The sequence below is a fragment of the Ictidomys tridecemlineatus genome, chromosome 13 (assembly GCF_052094955.1).
Source record: "Ictidomys tridecemlineatus isolate mIctTri1 chromosome 13, mIctTri1.hap1, whole genome shotgun sequence".
Taxonomy (NCBI): domain Eukaryota; kingdom Metazoa; phylum Chordata; class Mammalia; order Rodentia; family Sciuridae; genus Ictidomys; species Ictidomys tridecemlineatus.
This window is the reverse complement of record NC_135489.1, coordinates 45,494,242-45,511,553: the sequence shown is the minus strand read 5'-3', so window position 1 is coordinate 45,511,553 and position 17,312 is coordinate 45,494,242. Positions and strand designations below refer to the sequence as shown.

At 37.5% G+C, this 17,312-nt stretch overlaps 1 protein-coding gene across 1 annotated transcript in view; it reads left to right on the top strand.

Annotated features, from left to right (window-relative positions):
• Nucleotides 1–17,312, top strand: part of Ttc39c (tetratricopeptide repeat domain 39C) — a 102,353-nt gene that overhangs the window by 41,219 nt on the left and 43,822 nt on the right. The window contains exons 2-6 of the mRNA XM_078030245.1: nt 2,049–2,097; nt 4,000–4,128; nt 6,406–6,520; nt 13,351–13,705; nt 15,384–15,552. Coding sequence (XP_077886371.1) covers nt 2,049–2,097; nt 4,000–4,128; nt 6,406–6,520; nt 13,351–13,705; nt 15,384–15,552 — 817 coding nt within the window. The remainder of the gene's footprint in view (nt 1–2,048; nt 2,098–3,999; nt 4,129–6,405; nt 6,521–13,350; nt 13,706–15,383; nt 15,553–17,312) is intronic.

The following is a 17,312-nucleotide window of genomic DNA, read 5'->3' as shown; positions in this document are numbered from 1 at the left end:
GGGAAATTGTTCTATTGGGCTGGTTTCTACGTTTTCCCCCCGACTTAAATGATAAGATGGTATGTGAAGTAATAAGGGCAAGGTTAGATACTATGAATAATTAATTGCCATGGCTCTCAGAAACCTAATTTTAGTCAAGAACAAGAAGCAAAAGTAGCAACACTAGTTTCAGCTTCTCTCACTTCTCAAGTGGCAGAGTGGCTAACATGGCAAGGAAGGAAGGTGAAGCCAGTTGCCAGCACTGGATTGAAACACATCTGTTCCTCAATAGCAGGGCTCTATCACTTCTTGACTGATTCCTGTCTGCTGAATGCCTACTGTGTTAGGTACCTCAAATACCCCTACCTCCCCACCCCACACAGTCCACTCCAAGAGAAAAAGTGGATGTGCATACCTTTTGTCTCAGTGGCGCTACCTCTAGTAATTTATCCCATGAATGTATTTGGTGTTGCGTACAAAATTATAGGTACAGGATGTCCACTAAGCATATGTGTGCCTGTGCATACGTGGAGAGTCACACCTCCACAATCTAATTTTCTAAGAGGGGATTAACTAAATAAATTGTTACATGCCTTTTATATACTGACCATATATTTGCATAATAAAAAATTAGTAAAATGATTTTTTAAGAAGGCAGTTATAGTGACAACAAATCCTACCATTATGTGAAATTATAATGTACCAATAAAAAAAAAGAAGGCAATTACAGGTTCTTTTTCCTTTTAGTACAATTTATAGAGATATATATTTTGTACTATTTTTTTTAAAATTTGAAGCAGAAAGCTTATATCCTTACATGCTTTTGACTCAATTGGCATTGGTTTGGTTTCATCTTTGACTTATTCTAAAATAGGACGATGAGCATGTAACACAGTGAGGGAATGACTGACTTAGAGAGGCATTCTTGACATTGTTGGATGGTAAGTTGAGTTTGTGAGATCTGATTCTGCGGTAAACTCCTTTGTTCTGCTCTAGAGGTGATACAAATTTTATGTGTGTAAAGTTTGAACAAGTTTTGCTTTTTTTTTTTTTTTTGTACCAGGGATTGAACTCAGGGGCACATGACACTGAGCCACATCCCCAGCCCTATTTTGTATTTTATTTTCAGGCAGAGTCTCACTGAGTTGCTTAGCACCTCACTTTTGCTGAGGCTGGTTTTGAAATTGTGATCCTCCTGCCTCAGCCTTTGAGCTGCTGGGATTCCAGGCGTGTGCCACCTCGCCTGGCTGTTTTGCATTTGAAAAATGAATAATAAGGGGAATGGGAATAGGAAAGACAATAGAATGAATGGGATATAACTTTCCTATGTTCATATATAAATATACTACTAGTGAAACTCCATATCATGTACAACCACATGAATGGGAAGTTATACTCCATGTATGTATAATCCATCAAAATATACTCTACTGTCATGTATAACTAAAAAGAACAAATAAAAAAGTGAATAATAACCACCTTCCTGTGGTCATGATGTTACAGATATCAGGTTGCTTCTATCATCTTTATAGCTACCGTGTCAATTCTTTAATAGCTACAATATTAAAAGCAGTCTCTGTTATAATTTGTTCCTGTTATCTGCTTTACTTTGAAGAATTGGGAACAGATTCTGTCCTGCAGGTAGAGCACTAACCAGTGCATTGCCTCATTGATTTTTTTCATAGGGTGATTTAATCGGCTTGATGACCTTAACTTCAATTCAATTAATGGGATTGTATATCCTATCAGATGTTTTTTTTGTAATAACATAACAATATAACTTATTGCTTTTTATTATTGAAAAAACACATAACAAAATTTATCATCTTTATGATTTTTAATTATATAGCACAGCACTCTTAACAACATAAACATGATTCATTGCTTTAATAAAAAAAAAAAAAACTTGTTCAACCAGTGTTACAGCTTACCTATGTTCTCAGAGTTCCATGGAAATAGCAATAAATTAGTAGATCAAATTTCACATTTTTAATAAGGGAAGAGGAAGGCTATCAGATGATTTTTAAAATAAAAGTTTACAATAAAAATACTTTTTTTTTTCTTAACAGAAATCATAGCCCACTGATGAGTTTTGGAGCCAGCTTTGTCAGTTTTTTGGTAAGTTGATATCAGAAGAGGTATTGGTATTAAGGAAGCAGTTATAAACTAATGTCTCTTATTGACTACCAGCTGCATAGTATACCATTGTAGAAAATTCTGTAGCATTTAAAACTGAAATCGTTTTTTGCCTATTAACTAACATCTGTAGATAATTTCCCTCATTTTAAAAATAAAATGTTGTATCTTGTAGAGTATTATATTTTTCCCACTCAAAATTATTTTTAGAATAAAAATATAATCGAAAGACCTTCAAAAATTACAAATGTATTGGGACAGGGGGCAGGTCTGCCTCTGGGTAATAAATATTTGCTCTAAAATTATTGAGTGTGCACTAGAAGACAAATTCAATGAGCAAAGATATGAGAATTGAGGGAATAGGTTTTAGTTAGGTTATAATCAGGTGGTATAAGAAAGTGGATGCTTTCTTTTCAGAAATATTCACACAAACTACTTCCAAACACACACGTTTTTCAAAACATCATAGTATTATAAAAGGGGAGTAGGGAGACAGGAGAAGATAACCAGTAGAGACCAGAAGGGAGACAGCATTTAGATTTGAAATTCAGAAAGATGTCACCAAATAGGCATATTATGCCCAGCTTGGTAGTGCCCAGCTATAAGCATGAGGCCATCTCCAGTGTGATGGGGTTTTATTCAGACTATGTAGTTCCTCTTATTATAGATAATGCAACAAAATTTTAGAGCCTTTTCTTGGCACCAATACATAGTTCCACATCTGAAAAAAAATACTGAATGGAGATTGTAACATTAGTACCCAAGTGACTACAAAGGCTGCCACAAAGGCTGAATCAAAGGGAATGAACTGGGTGGTGACGGGGGCAGCAGGGGGACATGGAGTGAACAGGATGGTTGGGAGAAAGAGTGTAACTAGGAAACTTGGACAAAAACAGACCAGGGTCTGTTTTGTCTAGGATGGAAAAATAGGTTCAAGTCATAGTGACAAGGCCTAGAATTTCAAGGTAGGGCTGGGGAATCCGGTGGGGAATGGAGAGCTAGAGACTGTTCATAGGTCCTTCCAAGAACCAGGTCTCCTGCTCCTGTACACACCCATCTCAGAAACATCACTTCCACCCATTCAGATGTGTCTTGACAACATCAGCCAGCATCAGGTGCCTGAAATCCAGCTCTCAGTGGAATTTTTAACTATAGATGATATAAAATGAATGCCTTATAAGGAAACCCACAGGAATTACCCTGGAAAGACTGATGATTTTCAAAGAGCGCCTCTAGTGGTTGTTTCGTTAGCCTTTCTATATAGTACTTACTGGAGGCAGGGGTCTATCTAGAGTAGAATGAACTTTTGAATGAGACTCTATCATAAAAAGTGAATGGAGGGACAGGGCTGTGGCTCAGTGGTAGAGCGCTTGCCTAGCAAGCATGAGGCACTGGATTTGATCCCCTGCACCACATAAAAATAAACAAATAAAATAAAGGTATTGTGTCCATCTACAACTAAAATAATATTTAAAAAAAAAAAGAAAAAAAAATTGAATGGAGTAGACCAATTCGAAATTATACAAAATTTTTGCTGCTGCATTTAATAACAACAGAAATGCAATAGAATGACAATTGCAAGGATGTTCACTACTGTGTGTGTGTGTGTGTGTATAAATATGTGTATATATATATATATATATATATATATATATATATAATTTTTTTCATGCTGGTGTAATAGTCATATATTATGTAATATCAAGATTATAGTTTCTTAAAATGAAAGGGTGTGCTGTTACATTTTGATTCTATTACTTGCAACAAATAATTTAAGTGAGGTTTTTTTTTTTTTTTTTCCTAGCTTGGAGTATTGTTGAAATAAAGGGGCCTGAAGTTTCAGACACTTACTGATTCATTCATTCTCTCCTTGTTTCTTGGCAGAATGCCATGATGACATTTGAGGAGGAAAAAATGCAGTTGGCGTGTGATGACTTGAAAACCACAGAAAAGCTGTGTGAAAGTGAAGAGGCTGGAGTCATTGAAACAATCAAGAATAAAATTAAGAAGAATGTAAGTCGTGCGCCTTTAGATTATGGGCTGTGTACTACTTAAGAGTATCACTTGGGTTTCCATATTTAAAATAGCACTGAAAACAAACAGTAAATGTTCCCCGTGGCTTCTGGTTATGTGAAATGCCTCTCACAATGTCGTAGAAGTCCTTTCCCGTCATTAGAGCCATCTGTTGGTATTTTGGAGCCACCCTTTCTAGAGCTGGGGGTGTGATTGGTGTACTGGTAGAGCACTTGCCTAGCATGTGCAAGGCCCTGGGTTCAATCTCCAGTACTAGAAAAAGAAAGCAAGAATGATCTTCTTCCATAATGGGCTCCCATACCAAGGCTCTTCTAATGAGAGTTTCTTGTGTATAATTAAACATCACTGAGTGACAGCTGAGCAATAGAACACCTGCCTCTTGGCTGACTTGAAGAATTTAGCCAATGACCTCGTTTTCCCCAGGTCTCAAAAGCCTTGGATTATAAAGTCTCAGTTACACCATGATTCCCTTTCTGTATTTTGCCTTCCCCTTTCAGTTCAAAAGTTCCCAGTACAGAGGGGAACGCTTCCATCCTGACATTTCTTCCTTGTGATGTCCACCATGAGGAAGCCACTGACACTCCACTCGTTCTTGCCTCTTCCTCCTTTAAACCTACAGTCAGTGACCAGTCCCTGATGACTGTCTTTCTTAAATACCTCTTGAGTTTGTGGACTGCTCTCCATCCTCACTGTCATCTCCCTAGGTCATCCCCTTTATCTAAGATAGACTGGCACTCTGCCTCCGTCTCTCTACTCTCCCATTCAATCTCTATAATATAGTCAATAATATGTTGTTTACTTGATTTTCAGTGCCAGCTCCAGCCATGGCCTTTATAATAAAGTCTAAACCCCTAAGTATAGCTGGCATATGCCTCTGCATATTCTTCTCCCTCTTTATCAGGTTCCTTCTCTTAGTTCTTCCTTCATAGATAAGTTTTCCCCCAAGAACGCCTGCCTGAGTCTCCAAACCCTGCTGAGTATGTCTCCTAAGATTCCTGTAGTTCCTTGTGCTTTAACCCTTCAGACCACTTTCTATGTTACATGGTGATAAGGTCTATATTTCCTCATTGACTGTAAACTATTTACATGTCTGTCCTCAATTTCTACTACTACACCTAGCATAAGTGTTAATAATTAACATTTGCAATGGCTGTTACAATTTATAAAGCATTTTCATATACTGCATCTCATTAGCCTTCTGGACAAACCTGCACAGTAGATGTTGCTATAAATAAAGAAACAGAAGCATTGATACACAGACATTTCCCCAAGCAATCAGAGTAATGAGTGCTGGGGCTTGACAGAGAATAGCAGAAATGATGATGGATTATGAAAATCTAGAAAAAGAGAGACATTATTATTGCTGGGTATATACGTGACTGCATGACCAATGTAATTCTGCAACCTGTACACTTAGAAAAATGAGAAATTATATCCTATCTGATTCAAATGTATGATATGTCAAGATCATTGTACTGTCATGTGTAACTACTTAAAACAAATTACAAAAAATTTCAAAAAAGAGAAACATGTCTTACTGTTATGTATACTATCTATTCTATTGACATATTTGCAAAATTCTATAATTTCTCATGTCACTTTGAAAGTTTCTTGGGGTTAAGAATGCAGAAATGTAAAGAAATGTTCTTTATGATAAAACCAGTTTTTTTAATGATTTTATTTTTTGCTTATTTTTACTTATATGGCCTAAATTTCAAGTATAATTTGAGATTTATTCAAAACTAATTTTAATTCCAGAGTATTTTTTCCTTAATGGAAATGTAATCAATTTCTAGCCCTTACATCTCAGTTGCATATACCAAAAGAATGTGCCCTAATATTAGTCCTAGCTGCAGATAAATGCTGTAAATTGACTTTTTGGGTTACTGACTTAGGGAATGTATTATATCTCTGATGATTTTAATTTTGGATAAATTAGAATTTACATTATCTTAAAAAAAATGAGCCTCTGAAGTTTTGCGTTGATGTTCATGTTTTCCATGAATTTAGATATTATCACTTAGAATATTTTTTTGAATCTAAAATGTTCTTTAGCACTATGTTGTTGGCAAAGCTCAACCTAATGGCAGTATGGAGCTTCCAAGCTTCTAGCATATATTTGGTGTTGGCTTTGGGTGACTGCCACGTTTTACAACTCCAATGTGAATTATCTTGTAGCTTTAAGTAAGAGTTGTTTGGAGGGAGTATCGTTCATGTGTGTGATTTATTGGTTTGTACTTTCTTTCCACCAAACAGGTTGATGTCCGCAAATCCACTCCCTCTATGGTCGATCGGCTTCAAAGGCAGATTATCATAGCTGACTGTCAGGTGTATCTGGCTGTGCTTTCGTTTGTCAAACAAGAATTGTCAGGTATGCTGAAGCTTTCTTTTTAATGGCTTTTTGCTATTCAGCAGACAAAATCGGTAATACTTTTAAAAAAAATTTTGGAATACCTTGTATTTCAGTCTTTGAAAATATGTGGAGCCTCTTTGGGGCTTGATACTGATTTATTACTTGGGAAACTGAAACCACAAGTGCTTAATGTGTGTTGAGCAGAGTAATTTTAGTCCCAAAGTTTATGTTTCATCCCCTGTCTCAAGATGATTTTGTCTTACTTAGAGAAATTATTAAAAATTATTATTAAAAAGTTTTTAATGGACCTTTATTTTATTCATTTATTTATACATGGTGCTGAGAATTGAACCCAGTGCCTCACACATGTGAGGCAAGCATTCTCACTGAGCCACAACCCCAGCCCATGAATACCTTTTTTTTTTTTATGTAGATATACTACTTTTTCTTTGTGGAAATCAAGTTGTAATTGTCATCTTTAAAGTGAAATCTAACTGGTTTAAATTTAAGTTTTTCAGGAAATTGTAATTAAAGGCCCGAGCACCTTCAATGGTTTTAAGAATATTAGGAAATGATTAAAGATCGATCGTTAAATATTTTCTAATACACTTGAATGACCAGCATGGTAACAACTTTTAACAGGGGTTATCAACTGATTTCTTAATTAGTTTGTCCAAGACAAATGTTTTCTAGGCTTTTGTAGCTTTAATTTCTTAAGTGAAATAGACTCGATGAGTCTCTGATAGCTTACTGTAAGAGTATGTCTAAAATTGACCTAATTCTTTCCCTACTGTGGTTCTGTGTCTCTTGGATCCTTGCAGCAGAAACCTGCCACTTTGGTAGACAGGATTTACTTGGCAAAAAATGAAAATTCAAAAAGAAAATTAGTTAAAATTCACAGTCAGAAAAATATTTTCTCCCCAAACTTGAATGAAGAAGGATGTGTCTGCTACATTATAAGTACATTTTTTCTTTCTAGACAACCAGAAACCAATATATCTCCCCCGCCTTTTTCTTCTCTTTCTTGCTCTCTTTACCTGTCTGTCTCATACTTGAAAATGTTTTGTTTCTGTTTGGCTCAAATTCAAAGTGGAATTTAACTCTTAATTTGGCCTCTAAAATTTGGGCTTCCTAGAATTTATCTTTGTTTTTTATTTTTTAAAATATGTCCTATGAGGCACTTGTACCATTTTTGGTTCATTTCTTTTTCTTTAACCCTCTTCTCATGACTCTCTCAAGACCTTGTTTACGTGGTTGACAGCTCCTAGCTTGTGTTAATCTCCTTATAATGCAGTAAGGTAAAACCCCAATCAGCTCCACACTGATTTGGATATAAAAGAACGCAGAGCTTATCTGTCGCTCTTTGTTTAAGACAGGGACTCTGAGTTTTCTATGATTTTGTACATTATCTTTCTGATGCTCAAGAACTCTTCTAAGGAGCTAATTTTAGCCATTAAAATATATATACATATATATATATCTGCTCAGAGAGAAGGGTAGCCTGGTGTAAGGTCACATACCTGTTGTCCAATTCCTCAGGTAGCTGAGTGAGGCTGGAATGGATCACTTGAGTTAGAGAGAGGTAAAACCAACGCACACTTAAGTATAAAAATGTCAGAAGTTAAAAGTGATCATATCTGTCCTTCATTTGCTCATTCATTGATCATTCAGCAAATAAGTTACAGAGCTCATACTGTGTGATAAGCACAGACCATGGATCCTGCCCACGTGAAGTTACAGGCAGCAGATCATATTATTTATTTTTAAATTATTCTGATTATAACATTGATAATATTATTATAGAAAATTTTGAAAAAGTAAGTAAGTGCAAAAGAAAGCAAGCCATCATCTCTAACTACTCCCAAGGAATTATTCTTTATTGCAAATAATGGATTTTAAGTTTTCTGCTTTATAAAAAATAGAGACTTTTACAAAATTGAACCTGTATTATTTTGTATCTAACTTTTCCCTCTTAGATTATACTTTGAATATTTTTCTATGACTTAGTTTCATAATATAATTTTAAATAATAGCGTTATTAGTTTATTATAGGGATAGTCTATAGTTTACTCAATCAATTCTGTAGACATTTGAGCATTCTTATTTGTGTATTTTTTCTTATTAGTGAAGCTGAACCTATTTCTGTTTTAATCAATTGATTAATTTTTGTGATGCTGGTGGACATTTTGCTACTAAGCTACATCTCTACCCCCACCAATTCCTGTTTTTGGTGTGTGGTGCAGGAGATGGACCCAGGGCCACATTTGAGCTAGGCAAGTGCTCTACCACTTAGCCACACTCCAAGCCTTTCCATTCCATTCCCATTCCATTCTGTTTTCAGTTTGCCATCATAGCTTTTACACATTCCTCTAACAGTTTGATATGAAACAATTACTTAATCCCACTTACTATATATATGTAGCATCATTCTTGATGTTTTCTGAAGCCTTAGGTTTTATTAAATGTGATATTGGTATTGAAGTGAACTTCTCACAGGCTTAAGAGCCTTGGGTCCTAATAAATTTATGTAGTATCAGTTTGCTTTTTGAATAGTTCCACATTTGTTTCAAATAAGCAAATAAACATAACTAATATGTGTTTCTTTTACTTTTCAAACATCTGCAAATAATTTGTTGTTGGAATTCATTTTTTAGAAAACACTTTAGATAGATACTTTTCTAGAAGTATCTACCAGGAGTATGAGGGAGCACACCCGGTGGGCACACACTGAGCTCTGGGAGAAGATGAGTCAATGGTTGTTTTTAGTGCTTCATACTTTTTGAAGAGGGTTTATCTCATTTGAATTTCTTTATGACATATCGCCCCACCATCTCATCTTTCCTCATTTTCCCATGCTACTTTCTCTTTAGTTATTTTTTGATCCAAGAGCGTTTAATTTCTCTTTATTATACTATATTTATATTCTCTTTATTGCTTGTGTAATAAGGAATTATTTTCTAAACATATTTTGTGGCACTGGCCACCTGAGTTTATCATTGGTTCCCTTTATTTCCCATTGGATTTGAAGATAGGGCCCATATCTTATGTTCTTGGCATGATGAACACTCAGCCACTTTCCTTCCTTTTCTGGGAGAACTGAGAGTGAGTGATTTGGTCAAGGCTGAGTGATTTGCAGACCTTGTGAGTGATGACAGACTAGGACCAAAGCCATGGTTTTCTTATTTCATAACCAAATTCCTAGTGTTAATTAACATCTTTGCCCATCACGTCAATCTGGTTACTTGTGTCACCATGTAGCCTCAAACCCTGTGTTTCCCAAGGCATTTTCCTCCTATCTCCAATGTCCAGTGGCATGAGCCCCAGCGTAGAGTAAAGCCTACTGCCCCTTCACTCCCCTCTCCCTGCCACAGTCTCTGCCCAACCCCTGAGGCCACCTTCCTGACACATGTTACATCTGTACTGTAGACACTTAACTGTCCTGCACTGACCACAGGGTAGAGTCCAAGTCCCTTCCTTGAGTGGCATGTAAGAACTTGCCCGCTCCTAGGCTCCTGCTGCCCACTCTCACCTGGCTGAGCAGAGCTCCTTGCTTCCTCTCTGGGTCCCCTTGGCTGCTGCTGCTTGTCCATGCTGCCTCTCAGCCTGGAACACCTCTGCCCCTTCCTCCTTCTCTCTCACCCAGTCAAGTGCAGCCCAAGCCTTCCTCCTTCCTCATTGACTCCATCAGTCTGATTTTGTCCCTCTGCGTATACATAAATTACATAATCAATTACAGCAGTTATCACACAGCCATCCCCATTTTTTTACATGTCTGCTAAAATATGAGACTGTAAACTCCTTGAGAGCAGGGATTATGCTGGTCTCCCTACTGTTTTCCCTGTTTCCAACACACATGGAACTAGTAGAACACATCGGATGCTGCGTGAGGTGATGGGTGCTGATGCTTCAGAGATGAATGGGAGGCAGCCCTAGCCTTGAGGGAACCCATGATCTAGCAGGGGGAAATGATGGCTAAATAAATTCTATTTCAGGGAGATACCACAGCCAGCAGACCTTAGGTTAGTCTTAGAGATTGCTTGGGGAGTGCCATTCTGAACCTTTGGGGGGATCAAGAATCCCTGATTTTGTCCCTGCGCAGAATTAAGAAGAATCAAAGTTTATTTCCTTCTTGATGTCCCTGATACTTGCTTTGGTGCCTCTGCCTAGCGCATGGTGTGTGTCTGTTCAGAGAATTAAAGGGAGGAATGGCAGAGGGATGATGTCATTCAGAAAAGAAACTGGGAGTAGAAAAGCAAGTCGGATAGAAGTCTGTGGACTGGGGGTGAAGATAATGAGGCGGTGGGCTGACTGGTGAAAACAGTATCATGTTTTGTCCTCAGTGTCTGTCATTTGGGTCACCAGAGAGACAAGCCTATACTTACCATTTCTTATGGGGTTATCCAGTTTCGTCGTAGGACAAGTAAACAGATGGAATGTGGTGGATGGTGGGTGCTCTCATCAGATACCTTCCCCCTGCAAAAATTACAAAATTCATTCCAAATTAATTTAGCGCACCTTGACATTTTCGTTTCCCAGGCGACCCTTGCCCTTTCCCAGAAGGACTTCCACCTATGTCCTCTCCACAACTCCCCAGTGGATTGATGTCTAAATCTATTATCAGAGGGCAAATGGTGTTCCTGTCCTCTCTGCCTTCTTCCATAGGCACAGAAGGATCACCATGGCTGAATGATTTATACTGACCTTTCAGAGGAGGCTTTGGAAGGCCACGCAGTGTGTGACTTTTGAATACGGTGTTGCCTGCATGTTGGGAAGCAGGTACTCACTGGCGTCATTGCTAAGTCTAGCTGACTACAGGCCTCTCCTGCAGAGCTGGATCATGCTGTGCTCTGGCTGAGATTCACTTAGCACCACCTTCTCCAAATGCGCCACAGTGTTTGGGACCAGGAGTGGGGCAAGTCCCTCTGCAGAACCTATTCCAATATCAAGTTGAATGTAGAAAGTTGTAAAAGCAAAACAACCCTCTGTTGGCATGTTAACTTTGTTTTGGACATATTTCAGTTTATAGTCTTTGATGTAGTCCGAAACCCTGGGTTTCATTTCCCTGGTTCAAATTAAGGCTCTTTGAGTTGCTGTGGATTTTAATATGGGATTTTTAAAATGGTAGTAAGGTGCCTATCTTAGGCATGAAATTAAAAACAGGTTTAATTCATTTCATTTTTATTCTGTAAGAATGAGGGTTTTGTGGAGGCTTGTATTGTATTATTAACTAAGTTTCATGCAGTGAGGACTTGATAGATTTTATGTCTGTTTTCAGGGCTACTGTCCTTTTCTCTAATTTTCATCTGAGATCTGGATTGTTACAGCTGATTCCCTTCAAGCCCAGTGTTAGAAGATGCTCCGTCTCTCTATAGCTGGTGCTCATTCCTCAGTTGGACTTAAACCCATTGGTCCCAATGTGTCTCCTGCTTCACCTGCCACTGTTCTGCCACTGTTCTTTAGTGTCACACTCTTCTGCCCCTCTCCTAGGACGATGCCTTTTCCTGCATTGAGGAAGAGAGTTAAAAATTTCCCTCCAAATTTCCAGTTAGAGATTGGGGTGGGAAGCAGTGAAGTTTTCTACTGAAATCCTACAATGCTTTATTTGGCATTTTTACATGTTTGTTGTGTGGAAAACAACTTAATGACAAAAATAAATTAAAAAGAACCATTCACTCAGACACTTAGCTTGGTTTATTTTCACTTTTTCTACACATGACCCAGGTACATACATTCATATAATTTGTCTTATATTGCATGAATTTTTAACACTTTTTTACGTTTTAATTTTATTCAGGCATTTGGAGGGCTGGAATTTTAAAATAACCTTTTAAATTAGTTTTATGGTTCTTTTGTGTCCCTTAGATGCCACCATAGTCCCTGGCATATAATAGGAACTTTATCAGTAGCTTTTAAACATGTTTAGGATTTTGCAGACTTTCTTTTTCTTTCATTTTTAAAATTTTCAAGCCAGTGACTATTTATTATCAGTTAGATCTCAATTGCTTTTCTTCTTAAGAGTATATGTTTCCCATTTTTTTCTTTTTCTCCTTTTTTAAAATTATACATTTGGCTTTTCTGATCATAACTGAGAATCATCTTTCTTGTTTGTCAGCATGTTGGACCAATCCAAATGTTTGAAATTCCACTGTGTTAGTATATGAAGAAGTTATAGGGTTTGCTCAAACTTTTCTCTTCCTATAGTACTTCCATGTTGGAGGGGGAAGCCACTGAGCCTTAAAGAACATTTGTCCCATTTCTCTTTGGTTTAGCTGGATCGGTTCCTAAAATGTAGTTCTGTATAAGCAGTGACTACTTCTGTTAAATTGAACTAAATAAGAAGATTGTTTCAAACATGTATTGCTTTTGTAATTATAAAATTATGAAAATCATTTCCTTTAAACCAAACTTTTATAGACTAATTTGTTTCACTTGTTCATTCAATTTTGTATCATCCTTTTCAATAGATGTAGACTCTAGGACATTAACTACCCAAACTTGGAAGATGATTGTGTTTTCAATTGTGATCCCATGGGAAATGTGGCCATCATTTGTTGGAAAATTGATACATTTAAGTGAAATAATAGCTTTCTAGTATGTATTGGGGGGTTCGATCCTCAGCATCACATGAAAATAAAAAAATAAAATAAAGGTACTTTGACCAACTACAGCTAAAAATATTTAAGAAAAAATAAAAAAGAAGACTAGATGCAATGATAGCTAATAATTTTAATGTGTTTAATCAATTCTGCTTGATTTTTAGGTTGTTTTCCAATATCTTTTATTGTGTGAATGCAAAAATTGTTTCTAAGGCCGGTTTTTCAAATGCTTTTCTCTCCTTCTCTTTATAGCTTACATAAAAGGTGGGTGGATCCTTAGGAAAGCCTGGAAGATTTACAATAAATGCTATCTGGACATCAATGCCCTTCAGGAGCTGTATCAGAAGAAGCTAACTGAAGAGCCTTCGACTTCTGACACTGCAAATGATAATCACATTGTGGCTGAAGGGGTGACTGAGGAGTCCCTAAACAGACTGAAAGGTGCTGTTAGCTTTGGATATGGCCTTTTTCACCTTTGCATATCCATGGTGCCCCCAAACCTGCTCAAAATCATCAATCTGCTGGGGTTTCCTGGAGACCGCCTGCAGGGGCTTTCTTCACTGATGTATGCAAGCGAAAGTAAGGACATGAAGGCCCCTTTAGCTACGTGAGTAGCTATATTGCAATGCTTTGGTAGATAATGTAGTGTTGAAAGTAAGTAACCGACAAGCAAAATCTTTAAAGGAAACTTCAGGAAAAATACGGGTTGGTTGACGCGATGCTGTGCCTTACAAGGTCTTTGAATGCAGCACCAAGCACAGCGCTCTGTGCTGGTGGCGGTAGTTATGGGGTCCTGTATTTTAAATAGGTAAAGCGACCTTATCGTTTACTCTCCACTAATTTTATAAGCCAATGTTGTGACTTTGACCACAGTCACAAAGATGCACAATCCTGATTTTTTTTTAACTCAAGAGGTACAAATTTGATAAGCCTTTTCTGTGGCTTAGAAATTTTGATTCCTATAAAGAATCTTCTTATTGGATAATTTTCCTTCATGGTTCTAGCTGGTCTGTTGGTCCCTTGTGTGACTTGGATATTTTGTGCTATTCTGCTCTATTGAGTCATTTTATGTTGCTCAGTGTAAACTTCAATGACAAGTCAACCTGCAATTTGAACAGTTTTACCAAACACCAGGTGTTCTTTGTCTGATATGATGCCACTTGTCAAAATTTTCCAAACAGAATGTTGATATCACAGCGGACCTTAGTTGGATGTATTTTTACTCATGTGAGTATTGAGGAATTTGGATGATAGCTCTTAATCTGTTGGAAGTTACTTAAAAATGATTATTTTTCATTTGAAAATATTTGTGCCTCCCCAAACTCATTAAATTACACAGTGGTCCTTTATTAATTTGAATTAACAGATTGATAGCTTTATCTATTTCTCTGTTTATATCTTAATATTATTTCATACTTATTTCTGAGAAATAAATGAATACATTTTAATTTAATTTAGATTAGTATGATCTCTGTGATAGAATTTATGAGCACACTGGAAGCTTACATTTACATAAAAATATTTGCCATGCTGGCTAGACATTTTTATCTGTTCATTATAGCAGATCTTAAGGACTCTGTTCTGTTTGCCTAAATTTAACATGACATTTCTCTTTCATGAGTTTGAAGTAAGGGAATTTTAAATAATTTATTTGTGTGTGCGTGAGTGTGTGTGAGTGTGTGTGTGTGTGTGTGTGTGTGTGTGTGTTTAAATTGAACATCTTTGAGGGCTGGAGAAAGGGCCATTAATCTGTTCCTCTCACTTATTTCAATGCAATGTGACAATATTTGTGACTGTGGATTCTTCTTTAATAAATTTGGATTCTGAGGTTGGTATCCTAACTTTTGTGAACACAAGAGAAAGCCACATTTTCCTTTCGCAAAAAGTGAAAGCTTCTATTAAGAGAGGACAATAAATTCATGGTGACAGGTTATGGTTCCTAATGTGGCCACTGATGACTGAGGTATGGAATTCAGAAATGTACATGTCATATCTTCAGCCATCCATCCATCTAGAAGGCTAAATGCTTCTATTGCCCTCTCCCCTGATCTGATGAAAGGGGGGAATATGCTGATTTATAATTTGTGCTGAAGTAGCGATTTCCCCAATATTGAAAGCATTAAGATGGGGGAAATGTGCTCTGATATTATTTTATATTACATAGTAAGTTTCTTTTGGGGGGGGTGTAGTAAAAGAACACATACTGATTAAAAAAACAAAACAAAAAACAGAAACAGTCCAAGGGAAATTCTGTTGTTCAGTGTCCCTGCTTTCTCCCTCTGCAGATTAGCTCTACTCTGGTATCACACTGTGGTTCGCCCATTTTTCGCCTTGGATGGCAGTGATAACAGAGCGGGCCTGGATGAAGCGAAGGAAATTCTTCTCAAAAAAGAATCTGCATATCCAAATTCTTCCCTCTTTATGTTTTTCAAGGGTCGGATCCAACGATTAGAGGTACCGTACCTTCCTCGTCTTTTTAAAATAAAGCTTCTGATGATCAAAACTCCTCTATCTATCTGCTTGGGGGCCAGTATTGATGAGCCACAATGTCCTAGGCCCAGGAACATTTTGTTTGTTTGCCTTTCATTGTATTATTGCTAAGGAAGACTCTTCCAGGAACCCAGGATGTTAGTCAGTTACCTTCTGTTCAGGGGACGTGGGCAAAGCAAGGGTGACGTTCCTCACTGGTTATGAGACATGATTGGTGTACTCGAAGCATAAGGCATGTGAGCGTTATTAGATCTCTTAGATTTAGAACACAAAATACAATTTTTTCCCTCTCTGACTTACTAACAATCTATTTCTAAATTTTGATCCTAGCTAACAATTTATATAAAAGTTTCACTGCCTTAAATGTCAGGATAACATCAGCTTTGAAATCACAGTAGCTTTTGTCAGATTTTCATGTGCTTCCTTTGGCTAGGTACCGTGCCAAGAGCGGTACACACACTATCCCATTCGCTTCTCAGAACAACCCTGTGCATAGATACAAGACTGTCATCTGCCTGTTAAAGAAAAGAAACACAGGGGTCTGAAGGGTTGCCAGTAATGCCCTGAGCTTCCTCAGCAAGGGAGCCCCGGTTGTCCCACTCCAAAGCCAAAATATACCCTGGCTTTTGCTGAGTTCCACTTCTCCTTTGCATCTTTATCTGCTTGCTCAGAGGCATGAAGGTTTGTAGAAAAATGAAAATAGAAGAGATTCATCATCCACATGAAAGAAAGTGGCTGTTAGACTACATGCCCCACCCATTTTCTTACCAGTTAGCAGCAGTGAATCAATTTGAGGTTTTATTTATTTATTTTTATTGGTTGTTCAAAATATTACATAGCTCATGACATATCATCTTTCATACATTTGATTCAGGTGGGTTATGAACTCCCATTTTTACCCCAAATACAAGTTGCAGAATCACATCGGTTACACATCCACATTTTTGCATAATGCCATATTAGTAACTGTTGTATTCTGCTACCTTTCCTATCCCCTACTCTCCCCCCTCCCCTTCCCTCCCATCTTCCCTCTCTACCCCATCTGATGTTATTCAATTCTCTCCCTTGTTTTTTTCCCCTTTCCCCTCACCATCTCTTATATGTAATTTTGTGTAACAATGAGGGTCTCCTTCCATTTCCATACAGTTTCCCTTCTCTCTCCCTTTCCCTCCCACCACTCGTCTCTGTTTAATGTTAGTCTTTTCCTCCTGCTCTTCCTCCCTGCTCTGTTCTTAGTTGCTCTCCTTATATCAAAGAAGACATTTGGCATATGTTTTTTAAGGATTGGCTAGCTTCACTTAGCATAATCTCCTCTAATGCCATCCATTTTCCTGCAAATTCCATGATTTTGTCGTTTTTTAGTGCTGCATAATACTCCATTGTGTATAAATGCCACATTTTTTTATCCATTCATCTATTGAAGGGCATCTCGGTTGATTCCAGAGTCTAGCTATTGTGAATTGTGCTGCTATGATCATTGATGTGGCAGTATCCCTATAGTATGCTCTTTTAAGGTCCTCAGGGAATAGTCCGAGAAGGGCGATAGCTGGGTCAAATGGTGGGTCCATTCCCAGCTTTCCCAGGAATCTCCATACTGCTTTCCATATTGGCCGTACCAATTTACAGTCCCACCAGCAGTGTACAAGTGTACCCTTTTCCCCACATCCTCGCCAGCACTTATTGTTGTTTGACTTCACAATGGCTGCCAATCTTACTGGAGTGAG